At 45.5% G+C, this 26,429-nt stretch overlaps 1 protein-coding gene across 4 annotated transcripts in view; it reads left to right on the forward strand.

Moving 5' to 3' along the window:
• The window catches only part of LOC137416309 (protein bicaudal D homolog 2-like), a 48,205-nt gene extending 37,653 nt beyond the window's left edge, over nucleotides 1-10,552 (forward strand). The window contains exons 8-11 of one of the 4 annotated variants that reach the window (XM_068101866.2): nucleotides 2,988-3,139; nucleotides 5,986-6,244; nucleotides 6,446-6,521; nucleotides 7,100-10,551. In XM_068101866.2, coding sequence (XP_067957967.2) covers nucleotides 2,988-3,139; nucleotides 5,986-6,244; nucleotides 6,446-6,493 — 459 coding nt within the window. In that variant the 3' untranslated portion in view covers nucleotides 6,494-6,521; nucleotides 7,100-10,551. Of the gene's footprint in view, nucleotides 1-2,987; nucleotides 3,140-5,985 lie in introns of all 4 variants that reach the window. The other 3 variants (XM_078770284.1, XM_068101847.2, XM_068101856.2) reach the window with 3 other exon arrangements.
• The last annotated feature ends 15,877 nt before the right edge of the window (nucleotides 10,553-26,429 follow it).

The raw sequence follows: 26,429 nt of genomic DNA on the forward strand, positions 1-26,429 counted from the left end.
TGTTAACCCCCTTGCCCGCATTTCTTCTTCCACCATCTTTAGCCAAGTCTTTCTCGGTCTTCCCCATCCTCTACTTCCTTCCACATTCATTTCCATCACTCTTCTCAACCAGTCACTTTCATCCTTCCTCAACACATGACCAAACCATCTCAACCTGTTTCTCTTCACAGCATCAATCACAGGCTCTATTCCCATCATCTTTCGCAATTCATCATTTGCCTTCCTCTCTCTCAACGATACTCCACACATCCACCGAACCATTCGCATTTCCACCCTTTCCAGCCTTCGTTGCTGCTCTACGTTCATTACCCATGTCTCGCTCCCATAAATCATAACACTTCTCACACATGCAGCATACACCTTTCCCTTCAGCTTCAACGACACTCCCCTCATCGTCAGCACGCCACTCAGTTCTCGAAACTTCTTGCATGCACATCTCACTCCAGCAAACCGTTGACGGGTCTGATCCACCTTCTCCATTCAGCATGTCTCCGAGGTAGCAAAATGTTTTCACACCTTCCAGCTTCACGCCGGTTCCAAGATCCAAATGAACATTTCCTCCATCTGCAGCTCCCTCTGTGCACACCTTACATTTGAATGTAGCTGCCACACTGGTTAATGACCCTCTCAAACCACCACATTTTTGATGAACCCACTCAGCGCACATTGTACATTGAATGGAGTTCACTCCGACGCCCTTCCTGCACACAGCACACAGCCACTTCCCAGTTCTTTCCACCTCACCACATGCTTTACCACTTGCCATCACCTTCATCTTTCTGATATTCACCTTCAGACCTTTTGTCCCCATACATTCCTTCCATTTGTTAATCTTCTCCTTCGGTCCATACATACTTTCTGCAATCAACACCAGATCATCTGCATACAACAACTCCCATGGTAAACCGTCCTTTACATTCCGAGCCAGCATTGAAACCTCGGAAATTGAAGTATTGAAACATTGAAAAGACATTGATACCTTTACACCAAACAATTGGCATTGAAACCATGCTGCTATTTTGATCAATGGGTGGCTCTAATAACATAGATCGTCAGGAAATGAATCTATTATACTCTTTCACGTTTTGGCCTGGCAGGATATCCTGGAGGTATGCACACATGTCGTCGAGCTATCCAGCCTGGGTTCGAAACTAGACCCAGCTATAAACTAGTATTTTTCACGCAGGGCGGTTCATCAACGCGTGCATCGCCATTGGATAGATGTTAGGCCGGAGGACCTGCCCTGACTGACTGCTGGCAAGGCAATGGCAATGCCACCATTTCCATGCTTTGGCAGCATCGGCGCTTTGTCAAGGGTATTGCACATCGACAATGATGATCATGTTTTCCCGGTGTCCCTGTTCAAGAAGTGTGCTAATGTAAACCCACAGTTCAGAGGGCAGGAGGTCAAACAGAAGGCCATAGGCACTCGGATATTTTGCCAAGTTACAGGCCAACTCCTTACAAACGTATTATGGACCAATTGATCCACATTTGGTGGCAGCTCACTTGTGATTCGTGAAACTTGTGTATAACTACCTTTAGAGGTCATTTTTTCCCCACAGAGCAGGGGTGGCCTTTTTCGGGCACCGAGGTCCCCTTTTTGAAGCGATGTTTTATGGCCGGATGCCCTTCCTGCCGCCAACCCTGTTTGTCGCCTTTTGCGACACACAGGGAATTACCAGTGAACTGGTGCTCAATTTGCCGACCTCGGACGGATGACAGGCTGAGTCAACCCCCCTGGCGTTAATTCAGCGATCGACCGGGATTTGAACTCAGGATCATAGGATCCCAAGCCGACACCCTAACCGCTGAGTCAACTCCCCTGGCGTTAATTCAGCGATCGACCGGGATTTGAACTCAGGATCATAGGATCCCAAGCCGACACCCTAACCGCTGAGTCAACTCCCCTGGCGTTAATTCAGCGATCGACCGGGATTTGAACTCAGGATCATAGGATCCCAAGCCGACACCCTAACCGCTGAGTCAACCCCCCTGGCGTTAATTCAGCGATCGACCTGGATTTGAACTCAGGATCATAGGATCCCAAGCCGACACCCTAACCGCTGAGTCAACCCCCCTGGCGTTAATTCAGCGATCGACCGGGATTTGAACTCAGGATCATAGGATCCCAAGCCGGCACCCTAACCGCTAAGCCAACACCAGGCTGTCCCATAAATGCTTTTCAGAAAATATTTAGACATAAAGTGCTGTCACACCATCTTGAGATGCATTTCTTGTAAAAAAAAAGAAATCCATAACATGCATTCCTTGTATTGAGATTGCTTCGTTAGCAATCTATTCTTATGTAAAGATGGTGCGAGATCATCTATTCTATGTAAATATAATCAGCTAATGCTATCTATCTGTCTGTGTCTGTCCCACCCTGAGCACGGACCCACCTCTCTGAGAGGAAAAATGGTTAAGTTTAAGTTCCTTAAATTTAATCCAAACCTACAGGAAAACAAGATTTTTTTTCAATCAGACCAAAATTGAACCCGGGTGGTGTATTGGCAAGAGACCGCTGCTTCAATCACTCCCAGGGAAAAAAAAAATTGATGTTAAAAAATATATAACCTCCCATTTTTTTTTGAGCTCTTTCAACCAGCCCAACAATAATAGTCTTCCTTTTTTTATGTCGTCGTATTTAACCACGAGCATCTGCTTGCATAATCCAATGATTGGCTATTGCTAAGGATATTGGTTTTTTAACTTTCTTTTGACTTTCTTTCACTTTCTTGCCTCACTTTTTTCATTAAATCCTTCTTTCTGTTTCCTTCTCTTTCCCTGAGCTTGGTCAATCCTCCTCTCCCTCAGCCTCAACCGACCTTCCTATGCATTTATAATATGCAGACGACACCTAATTGTTTCCTATTGAGTGATGAAACATGAAGGTGGTTGGCACAGTGGTGAGCACATGCCCAGCTGGCCTATCCCCCACAGTATGACAACAACACTTGTGTGTTTCTTCACGTTGACCGATACAGACGGCGGAGAATACCCTCGTGAGCTTGAAAAGCAAGTATGAAGCGGAGAAGTCGATGGTCACCGAGACCATGACGAAGCTGCGCAGCGAGTTGAAGGCCCTGAAGCAGGATGCTGCCAGGTTCTCCACACTGCGTGCCATGTTTGCTACAAGGTAGGATGGGTCCCCTCGTTTGTGGAGAGAAATGGCTTTGAGATTCGACAAAGAGCTGCTTCGTATTACCCTAATCGGCCACTGTCTTTGTCTCCGGCTACATGGTATGGAGCCAGTTGCCTTCTGAAAGTGCATTCCCATTGGCTGGCTAAAGTAGATTGGTGTACTTGTTAACTAACTGACATAACTTATAACTTATATTTAATTATTAATTAATTAATATAATTAATAAATAATTAATTTACTTAATTATTACTTTTTATTATTAATTATCATTATTAATTATTATTATTAATTATTATTATTAATTATTATTATTTTTATTAATTATTATAAATAATTGTTAATTTATTTACTTAATTATAATTATTAATTATTATTAATAATTATTATTATTAATTATTATTATTATTAATTATTATTATTTTTATTATTAATTTTTATAATTAATTATTAATTTATTTATTTATTATTTTTATTATTTATTTTTATAATTAATTATTAATTAATTTACTTAATTATTCTTATTATTATTAATTATCATTATTAATTATTATTATTATTTATTATTATTAATAATTATTATTATTTTGATTATTATTTATTATAATTAATTATTAATTAATTTACTTTATTATTATTTATTTATTATTAATAATTATTATTATTAATTATTAATTAATTTATTTTATTTTATTTACTTATACATATTTGGAGGTGATATAACTTATGAAATGGTTAAAATATTCCTTATCGAAATAGATAGAATCTATTTCGATAAGGGGCTCGGAGGGGAGAGGGGATGGGAGGGGAAAACTACATTTCCGCAGACAGACAGATGTATCGATGCGTGCGCCATCCATCGGATGGATGCTAAAATTGTCCATTGTCAGAAGAGACACCTTGTCTGCTTGCATTAGCTTATCATCGGGAAACCCGGCTTCAACTTCGACTCTTCCTGGGATAGCGCTATCCTTGCAATACTGTACTGGAGTAAAGGGGCTTTATTATCTATCATCAACACCCATTGCACCTTACTAATATAAAAATTGATAAATAAGATTCCGCACAACATCTTCAAACCAGTTCAGTGAGGCTACTCAACATTCAGTGAATCAGGGAATGCTTCCTTACAGGAAGGTGGAGCAGTACCATCAATAAGGATTACTGATATTGGGCCAGAAGAGTTTTAAAACATGGAGTAGCACAATAGCGATTATGGATGGAATCAACAGGACGTTGATTGACGTACAGTGCATTCAGAAAGTATTCATACCCCTTCACTTTATTCACATTTTGTTATGTTGCAGCCTTATGCTGAAAACGTTTAAATTCATTTTTTCCCTCATCAATCTACACTCAATACCCCATAATGACAAAGAGCAAACAGGCTTTTAGAAAGTTTTGCAAATTTATTAAAAAGAAAAAACCGAAATATCACAAAAAAACGTAAGTATTCATACCCTTTGCTATGACACTTGAAATTTAGCTGTTCACCAGGCGGAGGTATGTGCTCTATTGAGTGCCGTTCTAGTTTGAACATGAAATTGTCAGTGACGGCCGACTCGTTGTAGAACATGAGTGATTGATTGAGCAAACGGAAAAGAAGACGTCGCAAAAGATTAGGGAGAAATGTCATTTCATTTGCTCGACCATAATGTCCTCCAGTTTCTCGTCATGTATGAGCCATGACCTCTTGGCTTATGGATTTATTGCAGTTGGGATGTGCAGGTAGACAAAAATAGGCCATGCAGTCATTCACCTGCTAATGGTGGTGTGCTTCATCACAACGTTCTCGATTCCTTGACGGTTTTTTCTTAACCCTCCGTTAGTGCGGCGGGGTACCTCAAACCCCTTTTGCATGTCACTCACCACGTCCAAAGCCTCGCCGCACTAATGGAGCTCAACAAGGTTTGCATAGCAGGATGACTGGAAGTTTGGGGTTCAGGTCATGAATCTACTATATAAGAGAGATGTTGGTGTGTGTGTGTGTGTGTGTGTGTGTGTGTGTGTGTGTGTGTGTGTGTGTGTGTGTGTGTGTGTGTGTGTGTGTGTGTGTGTGTGCGTGTGTGTGTCTGTCTGTGTCGCCATTTTTCTCAGAGATGGCTGAACGGATCTTCATCAAACTTTCAGAGATTCATCAATGAGTGCCTGGGCGTGTTTTAAAGAAAAAAATTTTTTTTTTGAAAAAAAGAAAAGATCGTTTTCTGGGATAAAAAAAAACCAAAAATTATCGCTCGATAGTGCCCAAGCCTTTTTAAATTAATTACAGTTATATACAAGTACACATTCGCAAAAATAAATACAAAAGAATCACCAGACATTTGAATACAAATAAATCAAACAATTCCGGAAGTGTACAAAGTTGGTAGTGAAGCTTCTTCTTCTTCCTGATCCGCATCACACTTAACTCAGAAACGTGCTGAACGCCACATTCACCCACCAGCATATAAATTAACCCCCTTCCTCTCCTGCCGCCCCCACTCCCCCCCAGCCCCCTTCCCTCCCCCTTCCCTCCTCCCTCCCCCTTTCCCCCCACTCCCCCCCTCAAAAAGGTCCTGCCTCTCCACCTACCCCCCTCCCTCTCCTCCCCCCCTTACCCCCTCCCTCTCCTCCCCACCCTTCCCCCTCTTTCCCCTCCCCTCCCTCCACCTCTCCTCCACTCCCCCAATCCTCTCTTCTCCCCTTCCCCTCCCTCCCCCCCTCCCCCGCCCGGCAACGCTGGGTACTTCTGCTAGTATGCAATACATCGGGAATTTATTCAATACGTATCTTGAGGAAAACCTCGAAATCCGAGCATGTTTTCCATGTCGTTTAGCACATTTAGCACCCATTGTGGCTTGCAGGGTCTTTGGAGTTTATCATTGTTCTTCTCACGCCGCGGCGGTCCGGCCCAGGTGTGACGAGTACATATCTCAGTTGGACAAGATGCAGAGGCAACTGGCTGCCGCCGAGGACGAGAAGAAGACCCTGAACTCGCTGCTCCGCATGGCGATACAGCAGAAGCTGGCGCTTACGCAGCGCCTCGAGGACCTCGAGTTCGACCAGGAGCAGTACGACCGGGAAAAGTCTCGCTCCTCTCGGAAAAGGACCATGAGCCCAAAGGCAAGTCGTCTTTTGTTTTTATCGAGCATTTTGGTTTTGGACGTTTGTTGTTGTCGGGTTGCCTTATGCACAACTCGTTTTCTGGTTTCTTGTCATCATCTCTTCAACCTCTCCCCACAGACCCCCCCCATATACTTATTTAGTTAGCAGCAGCTATCGCAGCTTTTCACGTTCGCCATTCTAACTAACATTTTCTCATAGATTGTCAGCAGTCTTATAAAGCCCTGTCGTCCCAGCACCCAGCCTTAAAGGACGGCGCTGCCTCCGGCCATAGCAGGTAACCGGAAGTTCTGCTCGCCGCTACGGCTTAAGACGGGGACTCCATGCCTGATCACTCGAGTCTCATTTCTGCTGTGAAACTGCAAGCTTTCCTCGCCACGGGCCTCATCATCTCTCAAAACACTGCAGTGCTTTCTTCATCCCTCTCATGCACATCAAATCGCAGGCTCCTTGAGGAACCGCATCTCGGCGGACGCTTTTATCTCGGAACCTGGATTTTTTTTTTTTTACCTTTATGATATCTGATCAGCCACTTTTCTTCAACTAGGCCAAGGCCCCAGCTTGCTGTACACCATTGGCGAATGCACGTCGCACGGGTTGTGGCCTTGGGTTGGCTTGTCAGGAAGAACGCACTGCTTTGCATACACATCGACTGCAGCCGTGTGCCAATCCCACACGGCCTTTCCGTTATCCCTGTTTCATCCAACATTTCCCATCCGTGTTGTTGTTCATTTGAAGGGTCACTTTGATCCTGGCAATTTGCCTGATGGTTGGAGCTGAAAGGTAACTTGGCCTTTTTCCCATCCTTTCCATCCCCTCACCCCTCACCCATCCATTATTTATGCAATGCGCAAGAGCTGATGGCCATCCTGGGATCCGGATCGAGAAGGCACCATCATGGAGACTCCAGCTTGTCTGTCCATCCACTGTGCCAGCCGGTACAGAATGGGGAAAAGAATGGAGACGCACAACAATGAAAAGCACAAGCTCTCCACTCTCCACGTTGAGGCTCCACCTTGTTGTGGAGGATCTCCACCGCATCTCCTTGGGCCGGATCGAATCTCCAGGGCGTGGAAAAGAATTTGCTTCCATGAGACCCTTTGTGATCCAAACGTTAAATTACTCCTGCGGTTTTACTAATACGCATCACATTCGCTCTTTAAGTTCCAAAATGTCCAAACAAGCATGAATTCTGTTGTTTATCAAGTAGTTACAGTCACGTGAAAAAGTAAGTACACCCCATGTAAAGTTTTGACTTTTTCAACATATTTCAACATACAGCTATTTGATCTTCATTTCAACAATATTGACAGATAAAGGTGATATAATATAACAAATATCATGAAACATTTACATTTTGTAGTCCATTGTGTAATTTAAATAAACATAAATGCAAATTTCGCATGTGGAAAAAGTAAGTACACCCTTGGTTCGAATAGGTGGTATTGCCCCCTTTGGCAGAAACAACCTCAAGTAGGCGTTTCTTATAACTGTCTACCAGTCTCTGACATCGACTGGGAGAAATATTTGCCCACTCCTCCATGCAGAATTCTTTCAGCTGTGCGATGTTTGAGGGGTTTCTTGCATGCACAACAACAACAACAACATGCATTTTAAGGCCATTTTCTCTGCGAGAGCGGGCGTTAGCCTTGCGGTCCCCATGACAATCTTATCCATTTTGCCCTATTTTCTGCATCTCCCCTTGTTAACCCCCTTGCCCGCATTTCTTCTTCCACCATCTTTAGCCAAGTCTTTCTTGGTCTTCCCCGTCCTCTACCTCCTTCTACATTCACTTCCATCACTCTTCTCAACCAGTCACTTTCATCCTTCCTCAACTCATGACCAAACCATCTCAACCTGTTCCTCTTCACAGCATCAATCACAGGCTCTATTCCCATCATCTTTCACAATTCATCATTTGTCTTCCTCTCTCTCAACGATACTCCGCACATCCACCGAACCATTCGCATTTCCACCCTTCGTTGCTGCTCTACGTTAATTACCCATGTCTTGCTCCCATAAATCACAACACTTCTCACACATGCAGCATACACCTTTCCCTTCAGCTTCAACGACACTCCCCTCCTCATCAGCACGCCACTCAGTTCCCGAAACTTCTTCCATGCACATCTCACTCTAGCAACTGTTGCCGAGTCTGATCCACATTTTCCATTCAGCATGTCTCCGAGGTAGCAAAATGTTTTCACACCTTCCAGCTTCACGCCGTCTCTAAGATCCAACTCAACATTTCCTACATCTGCAGCTCCCTCTGTGCATACCTTACATTTGAATGTAGCTGCCACACTGGTTAATGACCCTCTCAGACCACTGCATTTTTGATGAACCCACTCAGCTCACATTGTTCATTGAATGGCGTTCACTCCGCCACCCTTCCTGCGCACAGCACATGGCCACTTCCCAGTTCTTTCCACCTCACCACATGCTTTACCACTTGCCATCACCTTCGTCTTTCCATACATTCCCTCCACTTGTACATCTTTTCCTTCAGTCCATCCATACTTTCCTCAATCAACACCAGATCATCTGCATACAACAACTCCCACAGTAAACCCTCCTTTACGTTCTGAGCCAGCACCTCCATCACAGCTACAAATAGTAGTGGACTTAGTACCGACCTCTGAGGCACTCCCACCTTCACGTCAAACTCACCACTGTTCCCGTCCTTCGTCCTTACAGCTGTGCGTGCTCTTTTGTACATTGCCATCACCACTTTGATCAACCATTCCTCCATTCCTAACTTCCTCAATGCCCATGTCAATACTTCGCGTGGAACCCTATCAAATGCTTTCTCCAGATCAACAAACCCAAGAAACAACTTCTTCCTCTTCTCCATGTACTTCTCCTACAACTGCCTCACAATAAATAGCGCGTCTGTCGTTCCTCTTCCTGGCATAAATCCAAACTGCATTTCGTCGATCTTCACCTTCTTCCTTATCCTCCTCTCCAACACCCTTTCCAATACCTTCATTCCATGCCCCAATCACTTTATCGCTCGGTACGAGCCACACTGCAGAGGGTCACCTTTCCCCTTGTATAGAGGGACGAGGGCACTCAGTTCCCAATCCACTGGAATGCGGCCTTCTTTCACCACCAGATTGCAGATCTCTGTCATTCTCTTCACACCCCAATTTCCCGCTGCCTTCAACATATCTCCCACAACTCCCGTCGGCCCTCCCGCTTTTCTAATCTTCATTGCTTTTATTGCTTCCTCAACTTCCTTCTCAGTTATCTTCTCTGCCGGTCCTAAAACTCGGTTACTCTCCATGTTGCCATCCCATTAATTCTCTGTATTCAACAGCATTTCCACATATCTTTTCCATCTTCCTTTAATTCCATCTGGGTCCACAACGATTTGTCCCACTTCATCCTTCAAGCAACTCACCCCCATCACATCACACCTCTCTTTCGCTATCTGCTTTGCAATCCTGAATACTGCTCTCTGACCCTCTTCCGAATCGAAGCGTTATCCGAACATTTTCCTACATGCCTCCTGCGCCTTTGCTACCTCTTTCTTTGCAGCCTTCTTGGCTGCCTTATAACTTTCATGCTCTGCGTTTTCTGCTCCCGTACCTGCATTCGCCTTCTGCCACTCCTTGAACTTCTTCCTCTTCTCGTCAATCCTCTTTCCAACTTCATCATCCGACCACCATGTTTCCGAGTGCCTCGGTGTTCCTTTTGTCCATCCACATACCTCACCAACAGCTCCCAACAGACTATCTTTCAATGACATCCAACCACTTTCAAGCTCAACCACATCATCCTCTACCCTGCTCAGCCTCTCTTTTAATGCCTCCCTTACTGTCACCTCTTTCAACCTCCACACCTTCATTCTCGGTTGGTACTTGACCCGCCGAGCTCTCCTCGCACCTTTCACCCTTATGTCGCAGACAACCAAGTGGTGCTGTGAAACAGCCTCCTCCCCCGGGATCACCTTTGTGTCCCGGAGGTGCCTCCTATCTCGCCTACGCACCAGTAGGTAGTCAACGGTTGTCGTCGACCCACCTGATGTGTATGTAACAAGATTATTATCCTCTTTCTGGAACTGAGTATAACAAATCAACAAATCAGCTCCATCAGCAAACTCCAAAATCCTTTCACCTTCTCCATTTCTCACACCATATCTGTAACCCCCATAAACTCCCTCAAAACCGTCCATACTCCTTCCCACATGTCCATTTAGGTCTCCTCCTACCACAACAACTTCCTCATCTTTCACGTTTTCCATCAGCTTCTCTATCACACACCAGAACTTGTCCTTCTCTTCATCGCTCCGACAACCTGCGGAGCATATCCCGAGATGACGTTCACCAAGACCTTTCCAATCATCATTTTCACCATCATCAACCTATCACTCACTCTAGTCACACTCACCACACTGTCTACAAACTCCTCAGAAAACAGGACACCAACACCATTTACGCCCTCCGGGCACCCTTGCCACACAAACTTGTATTTCTGTCCCTGCCTACCCTTCACCATTCTCACACCACTTCCCTTCCATCTCGTCTCTTGCACACAACATATGTCCACTCTTCTTCTGATCAATACTTCCACCACTTCTCCTGATCTCCCTGTCATTGTCCCTGCATTCCATGTCCCAAACCTCAGAAACCGATCTCCACTTCGGGCTGTACCCTGCCCATATGTAGTTGTAATTGTCATGGTTCTCTTTTTTTTGAGGCAATGTTTTTATGGCCGGGATGCCCTTTCTGACGCCAACCCTCTTCGTCGATTCTTACAACACGCAGGGATACGGTGTACCTATTCTAAACCAGGGTACACACCGGGCTATTTAAGGCTGATGGACGACTAAAAACCTTAGAACACACGGAACACTTGTGCGGCTTCTCTCCCGTGTGAATTAGTCTGTGTCTATTTAAGGTTGATGGACGAATAAAAACCTTAGAACACACGGAACACTTGTACGGCTTTCCCCGTTGGTTGTTATCTTCATTCGCGGGTTTCAGCAGGTGTAACGGGGTCCTCCCACAACTTGATGTATTCACCTCCATTTGATCCTTTTGACTTGATGCTGATAACCACAAAATCCTTACAACGCTTGTGCTGATTCTTCACCAATTTTGACTCAATGTGCACGAGTGTGCAAAATCCTCACGACACAATGAGCAAGTGTTCAACTTCTTCCCAGTTTGTCCTTTGTGTTGTTGAAATAAAACTTCAAACACTTGAAACTGGGCTCAAGTGACTTGTTGACACCCTGGTCGATGGGTCTTTCACTTCGCAATCACAGTCGATATCTTCTTCTGCCTCCTTGTGGTCTTGCACTCTCTGCTCTTTCTGTGCTTTGTGTCTCCCACGAGGTTTCTTATTATTCTCCTCGTACAATAACCAAACTCCCGGCTGTCCAGCCACAGAACCGATCCGAGGCGCTCACCTGTTGAGAGCGAAGGGGGTGGATAGAGGACAGGCGGGAGTGTTGGGCGGCGGGTTTCAGGTAGAAGGGGCTCGGGGTAGGGAGAGAAAGAGAACAACCTTGCACAGCTTGCACAGAACAATCTTGCATGCACAGCTCGCTTCAAATCCCCCCACAACATCTCGATGGGATTTAGATCCAGGCTTTGACCTGGCCATTCCAGAACCCTCCATTTCTTTCTTTTCAGCCATTCCTTGGTGGATTTACTGGTATGTTTAGGGTCATTGTCTTGTTGCAAGGTCCACCTTCGGTTGAGCTTCAACTTTCCGACAGATGGCCTCACATTATCCTCAAGCACCCTCTGGTACAATGAAGAATTCATAGTGGATTCTATGATGGTGAGCTGCCCAGGCCCTGATGCAGCAAAGCTGCCCCAAATCATAATATTTCCACCATCATGCTTTACAGTTGGTATCAGGTTCTTGTGGTCAAATGCTGTCTTTGGTTTTCGCCAAACATGTCTTCTGGTACTGTGGCCAAATAGCTCTACCTTTGACTCATCTGTCCAGAGCACATTGTTCCAGAAGTGCTTGTCTTTGCATCGGTGTTCATTGGCAAACTTTAGTCTTGCCCTGATGTTCTTGCTGGACAGCAAATGTTTCCTCCTGGCACACCTCCCATCTAGATCAAATTTGTGCAGCCTCTTTCTAATGGTAGACTCGTGCACTTTGACATCAACAGTGGCAAGAGCTACCTGTAGGTCCTGTGATGACATTCTGGTGTTCTTAGAGACTTCTTTCAGCATCTTGCGGTCTGCTCTCGGGCTGAACTTGCTGGGGCGGCCTGGCCTGAACAAGTTGGCAGTTGTTTGGAATCTTCTCCACTTGCAGATGATCTTCCGGACAGTCGAATGATTGATTTCAAATTGTTTGGAGATCTTTTAAAACCCCTTCCCAGACTCGGAGGCATCTATAACCTTCTTTCTGAAGGCCTCAGAGTGCTGTTTTGATCTAGGCATGGTGACGCCGCACACTTCAACAACAAAGAGCAAACCAAACTAAATTTCTGAGGTTTAAATAAGACAGGTTCCTCCAAGATCCTCTCGAACGATGTTCTAATCATTTGCACCTGAGCTGGTGCACCTGATTCAAATTTTTAGGTATTTGAAGTAGTGATAAATGTGGCGGTGTACTTACTTTTTCCACATGCGAAATTTGCATTTATGTTTATTTAAGTTATACAATGGAGTACAAAATGTAAATGTTTCATGATATTTGTTGTATTATATCACCTTTATCTATCAATATTGTTGAAATGAAGATCAAATAGCTGTATGTTGAAATATGTTGAAAAAGTCAAAACTTTACATGGTGTGTACTTACTTTTTCACGTGACTGTATATCCTAACAATCCCCCTTCCTCTCCAGATGCTGCTGCTACATTGACCCCATTATTTGTTTATGTGGTTACGTTGCTCGTTTGACCACTTCGAGTGAAGAAGTAAACTTCAAGATTTTGTCCTGAAATTACAACAGGCTTTTGAGGCCTTTAGATGAAAATCTTACCTCCATTTAACTTCCAACTCAAGCTGCCGTTCCGTTGTACAGGTGCATATTGTAATATAACTGCAGATTATTATATTTTGGTTCTGTTAACACAATAATACCTGATGGATGAAATGGCTGCAGGGCCTCGAGTTGTGGCCTGCACTGGCCAAGGTATCTGTACGCGAGCGTACGGATTAACCGCAGCTACCGCATACGTATGATGGCAGTTTTGCATCACCACAATTAAAACGTTTGGAAAGTTGAACATTGTTCTCACTCATTTGTCTTCTTGATCTTGGGACATTGATTCTTCTCCTCCTGTCAGAATGTGCCCGAACAGTATTTCATTCCCTTTGCATTTCTCAGAACGTGCCCTTACTGTAATTCATTCCCTTTGCATTTCTCAGAACGTGCCCTTCCAATAATTCATTCCCTTTGCATGTCTCAGAACGTGCCCTTACTGTAATTCATTCCCTTTGCATTTCTCAGAACGTGCCCTTCCAATAATTCATTCCCTTTGCATGTCTCAAAACGTGCCTTTACTGTAATTCATTCCCTTTGCATTTCTCAGAACGTGCCCCAACAATAATTCATTCCCTTTGCATTTCTCAGAACGTACCCTTCCAATAATTCATTCCCTTTGCATGTCTCAAAACGTGCCTTTACTGTAATTCATTCCCTTTGCATTTCTCAGAATGTGCCCTAACTTTAATTCATTCCCTTTGCATTTCTCAGAACGTGCCCTTGCTGTAATTCATTCCCTTTGCATTTCTCAAAACGCGCCCTTATTGTAATTCATTCCCTTTGCATTTCTCAAAACGCACCCTTATTGTAATTCATTCCCTTTGCATTTCTCAAAACGTGCCGTTACAGTAATTTATTATCCTTACGCTTTAAAAGATATCGAGGGGATATCGTAATCAGATCTGTCTGTCTGTCTTGTCTGTCTGTCCGTTGTCCTTTGTGCTATCTCCTAAACTGTTGGTCAGAAATTCATCAAACTTGGTAGTTATGATCACCACATGGTACGACGGTTCAGGAGTAGTATCATTTTACCGCTGCCCCTTGAGCGGTGTCAGAAGGTCAAATACCAAAAAATACAATTACGAGCACATGTTTTAACATTTTAAATGAAACTTTGCACGTGCAAAAAACATTGGGAGTCCATGAAATCTAGCCCTTTTTCACTCAACTTGGAACAAATTGCAACAGCATTTTTTTTTACCACATTGCATTTCTATGGGGTCCCCAGAACACCATACTAAAAGCCCTAAGAAATCTCTGTTGTGTAAATATGTATAATTTGTATAAATCCAATTTTGCTGCCAAATATCAATTTTTTGCCATATCTTTGCTCTCGAATGACATATTTAAGTGATTTAAAATTATATAATGGTGTCCAAACACCACAGGATGCATTTGGAACACTTTACAACTTGATTGGATGAATAGCTGAATTGCATAAATCGAATATGGCTGCAAAATATAAATATCTCAAAATATCTTTGCTCTCGGGTGACGACATGTCATACCTGAGCAACCTAAACACCAATTGTGTTCTACTTCTCGATATTTTAGACTATAGAAAACATAGGACAACTGCTCAAGCATGCTGAAATTTTTTTCAATGCATGTAATTCAGCATGTCATGTTACTTCTGTTTTTTAATTCAAATTCAAATCAAAGAATCTTAAATCTTCCCCCTTGCCCCTCCCCTCCAAATCTTCCCCATCACCCATCCCTTTCAGATCTCCCCCCTTGCCCCTTCCCGCCTAAACTCCCCCCACACCCCTCCCCTCCGAGACTCTCCATCACTCCTCCCCTCCTAGACTCCCCTCTCACCCTTCCTCCTCAAAGCGTCCTCCCCGCTTCTTCCCCCTTCCGACTTTCACCTTCATCTCCCTCAACCTTCTGCCTCACTCTTCCCCCTCCTCAAATAACACCTCACTGCGCCTCACCCAATCACCATCAAACCTTTTGTCCACCCCATTCTCCCCTTTCTCCAAGCTATTCTGAAATCTCTGACACACCTTCAACAGCTCTCCCTACCTCTTCCTCCTCTTCCACATCTTACCCTACCGCTCCCCCCCCCCCCCCCCCGTTCTGTATCCGATGCTCCCCCTTCCTCTTCTTTAACAGTATGGACCTCAAACATCCGGGGCCTTCACTCAAACTTGACTGATCTCTCCATACAGGTTGCTTCTGACAAACCAGACGTGATCTGCTTAACAGAAACTTTCCTCCTTCATGATGTCTCTGATTCCTTAGTATCTCTCCCGGGTTACTCACTCCTCCAGTATGATAGACCTGAGCCTCGTCCTGGAGGTGGGGTTGCTATCTTTATCAAAAACTCTCTTACTCACTTGCCCTGAACTGCCCTCTCTCCACCTCACCCACAGGAATACCTCTGGCTACGGCTTCCCCTTCGCTCCCACCTTTTGTTCATATGTGTGTTGTACCGTCCACCAAACAGTGATGACTCCATCTACATCTCGCTGTCTGATAATATGGACCAACTTCAATCTACTCATCCCAACTCCCTCTTACTCATATGTGGTGATTTCAATTGTCACCATGCCAGTTGGCTGGGTGTGGGTACATCTCTCACCAGCCATGGCTCTTCAGCAAAGGACTTCTGTGACTCACTGGGACTGACACAATCTGTCAATTTCCCACCCCGGATCTCAGTCAATGGAGCATCTTCTCTTCTGGACTTGGTTATGACTAACTTCCCTGAAAATGTCTGCTGCTCTTCTTCTGCTCCAATCGGCTCATCTGATCATGTGCTTGTTAAAGTGGACATCTCTCTGACCATTCTCAGAGAGCCTCCTCAGCGTCGACGAGTCTGGCATTTCACTCAGGCCAACTGGCACGGTCTTCAAGCAGTCATCAATCATCTGGACTGGTCTCCCATCTCTACCGCCTCTGACATCAACTCATCCTGGGAATTCTTCCAAAGTAAATTGCTCTCTCTCATGCACAGATTTATCCCATCTCGTCTTCAGTTGTCAAACCCTTCCTCCCGTCCATGGTACACGGAATCTTGTGGTGAGGCTATTGCCCAGAAACAACTTGCTTTCGTCTCCTGGAAAGCAAATCCAACGCAAGGAAATCTCATTTCCTTCCACAAAGCCCGAAACAAGTGTGTGTCCACCCTCAGGAGAGCCAGGAAACAATATCTCTCCATTCTCAGGAAAGAACTCTCTTATCTGTCTCCCTCTTCCAAATCCTGGTGGAGTCTGGTCAAATCTGTTTCTGGTGTTTGTTCCCCCTCCATCCCATCCCTCACCTCAAACGGCCACACGGCTGACTCCGCACGTGAAAAACCTGAATGCCTCAACTCTGTGTTTGCCTCTAAATCTTGTGTCCAAAACCCATCCCTCTGTACCCAGTCGTACCCAGCTGCTCCTGGACTCTGTGTCCTTTCCTCCTGACAAGGTGGAAAAGTTTCTGTCAACCCTTGACTCTGATTATGCAACTGGACCTGACGGCATCAGCCCACGGGTCCTAAAATCCTGTTCTTCCGCTCTTTCACTCACACTCTCTGTTCTCTTCACCCTCTCTTTTGCTCAAGGTCATCTGCCATCTGCTTGGAAATCTGCCAACATCACCGCTTTGCACAAAAAAGGTGCAAAAACAGATCCCAGCAACAACAGACCAATCAGCCTTCTCCCAATTATCAGCAAAGTCATGGAATCCATCATTGCTTCAGAAATGAAATCTTTCCTCTTCTCCAATGGCTTGATCTCTGATCATCAATTTGGTTTCAGACCTGGTCACTCTACTCTGGACATGCTGCTTCTGCTTTCTCAACAATGGATGGAGGTCCTCAATGCCAAACAGGAAATTAGAGCTGTCTCCCTTGACATATCACATGCCTTCGATACGGTCTGGCACCCCGCTCTGCTCACCAAACTCTCCTCTTTTGGTATCCATGGAAATCTCCACGCATGGCTGGCGGACTTCCTCTTTAGTTGTAGTCAACGTGTGGCCCTGAATGGGTTTCTCTCATCTCCTCTTCCTGTTCAGGCTGGAGTTCCCCAAGGCAGTGTTCTGGGCCCTGTGCTTTTTCTGGTCTTCATCAATGATCTCTCTGACTCTCTTGAAAATCCTCTCTATCTCTTTGCTGATGACGCTACTCTCTGTCGCTCCATTATTCGTCCCTCAGATCGGCAGTCTGCAGCCTCCTCACTCTCTGCAGACCTGGACAAAATCACAGACTGGGCAAACAAGTGGAACATGTCTTTCAATCCTGACAAATCTCACACTCTTACGATGTCTCTCCAAAAAGACCGACTGGACAACCCACCCATCCACTTTCTGAATAATCCTCTCCAAGAAGTTCTGTCACTCAAGCTTTTGGGTCTCACTATCTGCCATGATCTTTCCTGGGAAAACCACATTTCAAATCTGGCCTCCAAAGCCAGTCGCCGACTGGGCATCCTCCGTCTTGCGAAGTCCTTACTTGGTACACCTGAGCTCTGCACCACATACAAGGCTTTCATCCGCAGCTCAATGGAATACTGCTCTCCCCTCAGGGCTGGTGCTCCTGCTTCACACCTCGGTCGTCTTCACGATGTTGAAACCAAAGCATTCAGAATCATTGGAATCTCCCGCGATGAAGCTAACTCCAAGGGCCTCTCACTCACTCACCGCAGGCAGGTTGGTGGTCTTTCCATCTTCTACCGACTCCTCTCTGGCCTTGCCCCCCCAGCTCTCTCTGGCCTCTGTCCCGCAAATATTCCTCCAGGTCGCACAAGATCTGCCTGCAACCCTCTTATGGTTAAACTGCCAAAATCAAGACTCTCTGCTCACCTTCACTCCTTCATTCCTCTTTTCTCCCGCCTCTGGAACAAACTCCCCCACTCTCTTCAATCCCACTCCACCCTTCAGGTCTTTAAAACAGCTGTTCACCACCATCTCTTATCTTCCCCCATCCAAAACCTTGATCTTTTCTACCCCCGCTAATTTCACCCCAATTCCACGTTTTTTGAAATACCAACTTCTGTCCTGGAAGTCCTTGGTGTCCTTGTGTTTTATACTTCTCCCATCCCCCTTCCCCCGCCTCCTTCCCCCAAGCCCTCTCCCTCCCACACATCTCCCTGCTCTCAAATGTTGTGTGCTCTCAAGTGTTTGTGTGCTTCCCCTTCTCTCCCCATCTTGTCTTCCGCTCCCTCTTTTTATATATTTTGTTTGTCTGGTTGATTTGTTTGTGAAGTAAATGTCAGCTCTTTCACGAGCCTCGATTCAGTATACAAAAAAAAAGAAGAAGGAAAAAAAAGGATTTTTTGTTGTTGTTAGGCTTCCAATGAGGTTCCCACTGTGAGGTTCCCACTCGAAGCCAATTGTTCTTGTAAGGATTATTATTCTCACACATTTTGTGGAGACGATTCCGACAAAACCCATGAAACTCTGGGAAACTTTAACTCATTGATCAATTGGCTTGATCTCTGATCATCAATTTGGTTTCTATTTCAGACCAGGTCACTCTATTCTGGACATGCTGCTTCTGCTGTCTCAACAATGGATGGAGGTCCTCAATGCCAAACAGGAAATCAGAGCCGTCTCCCTTGACATATCACGTGCCTTTGATATGGTGTGGACCCCCGCTCTGCTCACCAAACTCTCCCATGGAAAATCTATCCATGGAAATCTCCACGCATGCCTGGTGGACTTCCTCTCTAGTCGTAGTCAACGTGTGGCCCTGAATGGGTTTATCTCATCTCCTCTTCCTGTTCAGGCTGGAGTTCCCCAAGGCAGTGTTCTGGGCCCTGTGCTTTTTCTGGTCTTCATCAATGATCTCTCTGACTCTCTTGAAAATCCTCTCTTTCCCTTTGCTGATGACTCTACTCTCTGCCGCCCCATTCCTCATGCCTCAGATCGGCAGTCTGCAGCCTCCTCACTCTCTGCAGACCTGGACAAAATCAGACTGGTCAAACAAGTGGAACATGTCTTTCAATCCTGACCAATCTCACACTCTTACTATGTTTCTCGCAAAGACCGACTAGACAACCCTCCCATCTCCTTTCTCAACAATCCTGTCCAAGAAGTTCTGTCACTCAAGCTTTTGGGTCTCACTATCTGCCATGATATTTCCTGGGAAAACCACATTTCCAAGCTGGTTTCCAATGCCAGTCGCCGACTGGGCATCCTCCATCGTGCGAAGTTCTGCCATGGCACACCTAAGCTCTTCACCACATAAAAGGCTTTCATCCGCAGCTCAATGGAATACTGCTCTCCCCTCTGGGCTGGTGATCCTGCCTCACACTTAGCTCGCCTTCACGCTGTTGAAACCAAAGCTTTCAGAATCATTGGAATCTCCCACGATGAAGCTGATTGTGAGGGCATTTCTCTCTCTCAGCGCAGGCAGGTTGGTGGTCTTTCTGCCTTCTACCGACTCCTATCCGGCATAGCTCCCCCAGCTCTATCTGTGCTCTGTCCCCCAAATATTCCTGCAGGTCGAATTGCCAAAATGAAGACTCTCTGCTCACCTTCACTCTTTCATTCCTCTTTTCTCCCACCTCTGGAACACAATCGCTCACTCCCTTCAATCCCACTCCTCCCTCCAGGTCTTTAAAACAGCTGTTCACCACCATCTCTTATCGTCCCCCATCCAAAACCTTGATCTTTTCTACCCCCCGTTAATTCACACCAAATCCACTTTTTTGTAATACCGACTTCTTTCCTGGAAGTCCTAGCAGTGTCCATGCCATGACCAAGATGATCTGCCAACTAAATGTGACACCCAGGGGAGTCCAGGGCTCCTGGTAGTTTGTTTACAGACGACACTACTTCCCCAATATGGGGTGGGAGACCCTAAATAAGTAATTTGAAGGCAATTCCCGAAAGGTAAGTGTTCAATTAACTGAACAAATAGATTTCAAATTATGGAATTTATTTGAAAAATTGATAGGAGAGCACAATACAATACTTTATTAAACTTGAGAATATCCCAAAAGACAAATAGCAGCCAAGTAATAAAACCTATCAAAAGAACAGCAGCTGACAGCACTGAACAAATATCCTTTTCACAAGAGATCAGGGTTACCCAGAACACGGTGGAAACACTCCACTGTACCTCTTCAACTGTCGGTTACCTGCCAATACCCACTGGTCCTGAACAGCCAGGAATTCACTGGAGTACAAAAACTCGAAAATACACTTCTTGAGCAGACGCGCCCAAGCACAGCACCCCAGCCAGGACAACCAGGAAGTACATACTTGGCATTTAATATGGAATATTTTTTTTGTGGGGGTGAACTTACTTTTCAAGATGAAATAGAACCAAAAGTTCATTGGAATTATGTTGAAATTATTCTAGATTTTGTTAATGTGACCTTTAAAAGAAACAAAAACCACATTTGACATTTCGAAACAAATAAATTGATCCTTGAAAGTGATGTAAACTGATATCGAACTCAATTCACGGACAGTACTGTGTTAAACCTCTGTGCGTTTTCCAGAGGTATCTCTTTATTTTGCACATTAGGCAAAAATTTTTTTTAACAAAAACAAAAGTTAAATTACGACTGGGATTATGGACAGTAAAATTACAGTTCAGTACTTCGTGTAACCCCCACGAGCATTCAGGAGAGCACGTACATGTTGAGGCATGCTGTTCACGAGATTTGCCATGGTTTGGACAGGAATCGCTTGCCATGCAGTTACAATAGCCTGCTGCAATTCATGCACAGAGGCAGGCTGCTGGTCCAAGTTGTCGATTTGACGCGTTAATTCTGCTCACAAGTTCTCTATCGGATTCATATCCGGGGACATGGCAGGCCACTCCATATGCTCTACACCACAGGCAGCAAGAAAGTGTTGGATCATGCGAGCACGATGAGGCCGTGCATTGTCATCTTGGAAGACAAAGTTTCCTCGAAAGGCTGTACGAACAAATGGAAGCAATGTTTCTTCCAGAATGGCCCTGTGCTTGAATTGGTTCAGGTTTCCATTCAGAACAACCAGGTCAGTTTTGCCCCCTGCATGAAAAGCAGCCCAAACGGTCACCCCACCACCTCCAGCTTGGACTCTTGGCACTATACAATCTTCGTTGTAGGCTTCATGCACTTGTCTGCACACTCGGACGCGGCCATCTTGACGATAGACCAGAAATCTAGACTCGTCACTGACGATCACGTGATTCCAGTGTCCTGGCTGCCATTGACGGTGCTCTCTGGCCCACTGCAATCGGCGCTGGCGGAGTTGTCTGGTCAGACGTGGCTTTCTCAGGCGATGCCTGGCACGATAGCCTGCTTGAACCAGTCGTTGGTTGACTAGCCTTCTGGGTACAGGCACATTTGTCAGTTGCTGCCACTCAGCCCTAAGCCGATTAGCTGTCTTGGTATGGCCATTGCGGACTAACCGGTGCAGCTGGCGATCATCCCTCCTTGTGGTTCTGCGGGGACGTCCTGGCCTCGGTATTGGAGTAGGCACACCCCTCTGAGCATTTCGTTTCAGGATCTTTGACACCTGACCTTGAGTGATGCCATACTGCCAAGCAATTGCTTGTTTTCTTGTGACGTCATCGGAGCACGCGCGCAGGGCACCCTGGGACACCTCGGCCATTTTGATACCCTCTCGAACAACGTCGTCAGCGGATTCACATTAAATAGTTTTTGTTCACGACCAGTCATGCCAATTTGCGGCGTATTTCGTTGTTCAAACAGGCCAGGCGTTAGGCCAGGAGTCAAGTTTTACAAAACGCCCAGACTTCTACTGAATCAGGGTGAGGAAACAAGAAATTTAAGTGAAGAGAGGCGGCGTTTGTGGAAGGCTGCCATCAATCGCAGTGACATCCAAACAGAATCACAGTGGGATCGCACACCTGTCTGCTCCGAGCATTTTGTTAACAGTAAGTAAGAACATGTTTCATTGTATAACCATACAATTACTATAATCATTAATGATATTGAATACAATGCATACATTTGAACAAATGGAGGGCACTTTATCAATCAGGTCCATAACATTAACACAAGCAGCTTTAAAAAATACATGTTTGTTTAATATATTAATACCTTGGATCGAATCAAGTGGACGTCATTCAGTTCTTTGTGTAGGATTTGTCGCACCCATCCATCTTGGTACAACCTGTATGCCTCAAGGGATTTATACTTCTTCAACTCATCTTTGGTATAGGCCGATTTGCTGAACAACAGGTAGTTGATCACGTCGATGTGGGTCACCTGAGGCCACTTGCTCACATTCTTCTCAAATTGATCATTTGATAGACCATAAGGGTCACACCCAATGACAGAAATCTTCTCTTTGTAACGAACAAGAACGTCCGGGGGGAGCGTCTCTTGGTAGCCAAGGTTGGCACTCGCACTGCTAGCCATACTCAAGCCTGGATCTACCGTATCCTTACGTACACTCCAAGTCTGTTCTACAGGTAGTTGGTTGCAGGTTGACCCACTGCCCAGGTGTTCACCAGCTCACTGGTCCACGGCAAACTTAAACCGAATGTTCTGTGTTTGTTGGGCAACAACACGTAATATAAACTAGATGGCACCACACTCCACATGAACGTGACAAAACAAACAAAATTACTTTATAAAACAGACTTTTTGCGATCCGCATTCACCATAAACCAACGCAACAAATCAATATCAGCGCACACGGACAGATTAGCTTGGGTATCAAAATGGCCGCCGTGCAATGCGAGATGGGTAATTTGTGACGTCAGTGAAAACAAAGGATAGCACGCTGTTTCATGCCGGAATTTCGTAAAGCCACCACTAAATGACAAACAGCATTGTCGAGTTGACGGACCATCTCCAGGGGAAGCGGCAATAACTTTTGTAGACGTGCAGCAGTTGTTTTCCACTAATACAGAATGCAACAACCCTTATATACCCGATTGTGAAGCCAATCGTCAAATGTACCTGTCCGTCCATTTTGTCATGCCACCTGTGATATAATCCTGTTATTGACTTCTTGCTGCGACAGACAATCAGTGACATGGTTCTTTTAACAAAGAAATCACCGAAGCGTAAAAGAAACTCACCAGATTGATATACCGAGTTCAGAAAGTAAACCCAAGTCAAGAAAAAAAAAAAATTCCATATTAAATGCCAAGTCTGTACTATCGCAGAGGACCCGAGCAATAGTGGTCTCCCGATATGCCTGCACAGGTAGGTTATAAAGCCAAAAGGGGCGGAACCAATATAATTTTCTTTGACAGCGACTAATGATTGGTCCAACAGGCTACATTCGCCCCCTCCCCCTCAAATGCATCGGCACCCCGACGATGAACCAACCGAAAACAGCAAAGTAAGGAGCTAACACTCAAACGACATGTTCTAAGATTGGCAACTACCTGGCTCAACCCCTTTTGCTCATGACTGGTGGGTTCTCACAGGGCATGGCAATCGATGCAGGTTCGAATGGTAACCTGCAGTAGTTTGAGTGCTACGACGTAGCCTGGGGAGAGCTGGTGACCCTTGGTCAGATGAATCTTCACTAGATTCATGAAAGCTACTCTCCTGGTCCTGCACAAGGCTCCCAGGATCAAGCGGACTTTCACCTGTTTCCGTACTGTTCTCCAGGTCTGGTACCAACGCCACTTGCTCTCCTCTCCAGTCCTCGTCAAGGACCATACGCATCGACTCTTCCTCTGAGTCATCTGTAGTATCAGCAGTAACGTCGTCGTTGTCAACAGCACACAATGAACCAACCGGATGGGCATTACAGTCCTCTCTTCCAGGCAATCTCCTCAACTCCGTTCGGTGTACTTGGACGAACTGGGCCACCTTGATTGACAGGAACAACAGAGTACACGACACCTGGGTCTTGAGGTCGACGTACATCTCTGTAAAGACCGGAATCCCAGACGTCTTGGATCTTATTTCTTCCTCGCACCTGGTGATTTTTCAAATAAACCAACTGACCTTCTAGGCCCGAATTAGTTACCTGCTGGTTATACTTTGATTCCACTTTTCAGCTTTGGCCTCCAATTGCTGCCTTACATGATCATGCACCACCCTCAGGCATTCCTGATGTTTCTGCACCCATTCTTCTGTAGTGTACTCACTGGGATCGGCTTTGTTGATGCCCAGGAGAAAATCCAAAGGGAGTTGGGGTTCACGGCCAAACATGATGTAGTGTGGAGTCATTCCGGTAGACTGATGAGCAGTAGTGTTATAGGAACACGTTACCTGTGATGAAAAATGGGGCCATCGTCTCTTCTTATCTGGTGGTAGAGTACGAAGGAGGTCGTGGAGGCTGCGGTTAAACCGCTCACACTGCCCATTACCTTCCGGATGATATGGAGTCGTCCGGCTTTTCTTGACCCCATACATTTTACACAGCTGCTGTATCACCTTGCTTGCAAAATTTCTGCCTTGATCAGAGTGGATGCAGCTTGTGGTGCCAAACAGATGGAACCACCGTTTTACCAACACATCTGCCACTGTACTGGCCCGCTGATCTCTTGTCGGTATCGCCTGCGTAAACTTGGAAAATACATCGGTAAGCACTAAAACATTCTCTCTTCCATCACTGGCTGGTTCTAACACAGTGAAATCCATTGCCAAGAGTTCGTTAGGTCGCGATGCCTGCAGACTTCCCCGATAAGCTCGAACTTTAGGGCCTTCCTTTGCCAGGATGCACCTTTCGCAATTGTGACACAATGTTTCCACATCCTTTGGCATACCTGGCCAATAACCCCGGTCCTGGGCAAGCTGTAAAGTACAGTCTATACCCTGGTGTGCATGTCCATCATGCACACACTTGAGCACCTCTTCTCTGAGGCATTTCGGTAATATAATTTGGAACACTTCTCTATCGGCCCCTGGAGGGTAGATCCACCGATAGAGCACACCTTCCCTTTCCACCAGGCGACCCCACTGGCGAAACAACTCCCTACTTTCCTGACTCAGTTGTTCACGTTCTTTGGTCCTGGGGTTCAACCCTCCCTTCAATGTTTCCACACAGGACCAATGGCTGGATCTCGATTCTGCAAAGTGGACAAAGTGGGAATAACCAGGCAGGGCAGAAATCTCATTGCTGTAAACTTCCTGATAAACAGAGGAGTCAGCTGATGGAAGATGAGATAAAGCAGGAGGAACAGCCATTTCTGGGGAAAACCGTTCAAGGTACTGCCTCGACAAGGCGTCTGCATTTCCATTATGACGACCTAAGCGGTATTCCAACGTCCAGTGCTCCTAATTTAGCAGTTTGAAGATGGCTCAGGGGATTGTTGTCAGTGTAAATTGTAACCCTATCACCTATTAAATACTCCCTGAATTTTTCTGTGACAGCCCATTTAAGAGCTAAAAACTCGAGCTTCATGGAGCGGTAATTATCCATGTGTTTTTTTTGCCAGCTTAAGGCTCCGACTGGCAAAGACTATGGGCCTGCGGTTTCCGTTATGCTCTTGGGAGAGTACTGCACCAAGCCCACCATGACTAGCATTGGTCTCGAGGATGAATGGCTTTTGAAAGTCGGCGTAGGCTAAAACTGGTGCTGTGATCAGGGCTTCTCTAAGGGCCAAAAATGCCTGCTCACAGTGGTCATCCCAAGCAGAGGACAATGGAGTCTGGGGGATCTTACCCTTCTTGTTCGGCCCCCTCAGCTGTGCTACCAAATGATGGAGGGGGGTTGCTAACTTAGCAAAGCCATCTACAAACCTACGGTAATAACTGGCAAAACAGAGGAAAGAACGCAGCTCAGCCAGATGAGAGGGGGGGTTTCCATTCACGCACCACAGCCACTTTGTCCGGGTCTGTAGCCACGCCCTGTTCAGAGACAACATGTCCCAAATATTTGACTTGTTTTTAGAAAAAGTGACATTTGGAAAGCTTTACCTTCAACCCTTGTTGTTCAAGTCTGGAAAAAACCTCTTCCAGACGATCCAGGTGCTGGTGTATTGTAGATGAAAAAACAACAATGTCATCAAGGTACAACAGGACGGACTGGAAACGATGGTCCCCGAACATGCGCTCCATTAAGCGCTGAAAGGTCCCAGGCGCATTACATCAACCAAATGGCATTCTATTAAACTAAAACAAGCCAAATGGGGGTACAGAACGCAGTTTTGGCCCGATCAGCTTCAGCCATCGCCACTTGGTTGTACCTACTAGCTAGATCCAATGTTGAGAACCACCTAGATCCTGTTAAAGCATCAGGGGACTCTTCAATTCTCGGAAGTGGATATGCACCCTTCTGGGTCTTAGCATTCAGCTGCCTGTAATCGACACACATACGGAGGCCTCCATCTTTCTTCACCACCAAAACAATC

The sequence above is a fragment of the Myxine glutinosa genome, chromosome 1 (genome assembly GCF_964187855.1).
Source record: "Myxine glutinosa chromosome 1, kmMyxGlut1.1, whole genome shotgun sequence".
NCBI lineage: Eukaryota > Metazoa > Chordata > Myxini > Myxiniformes > Myxinidae > Myxine > Myxine glutinosa.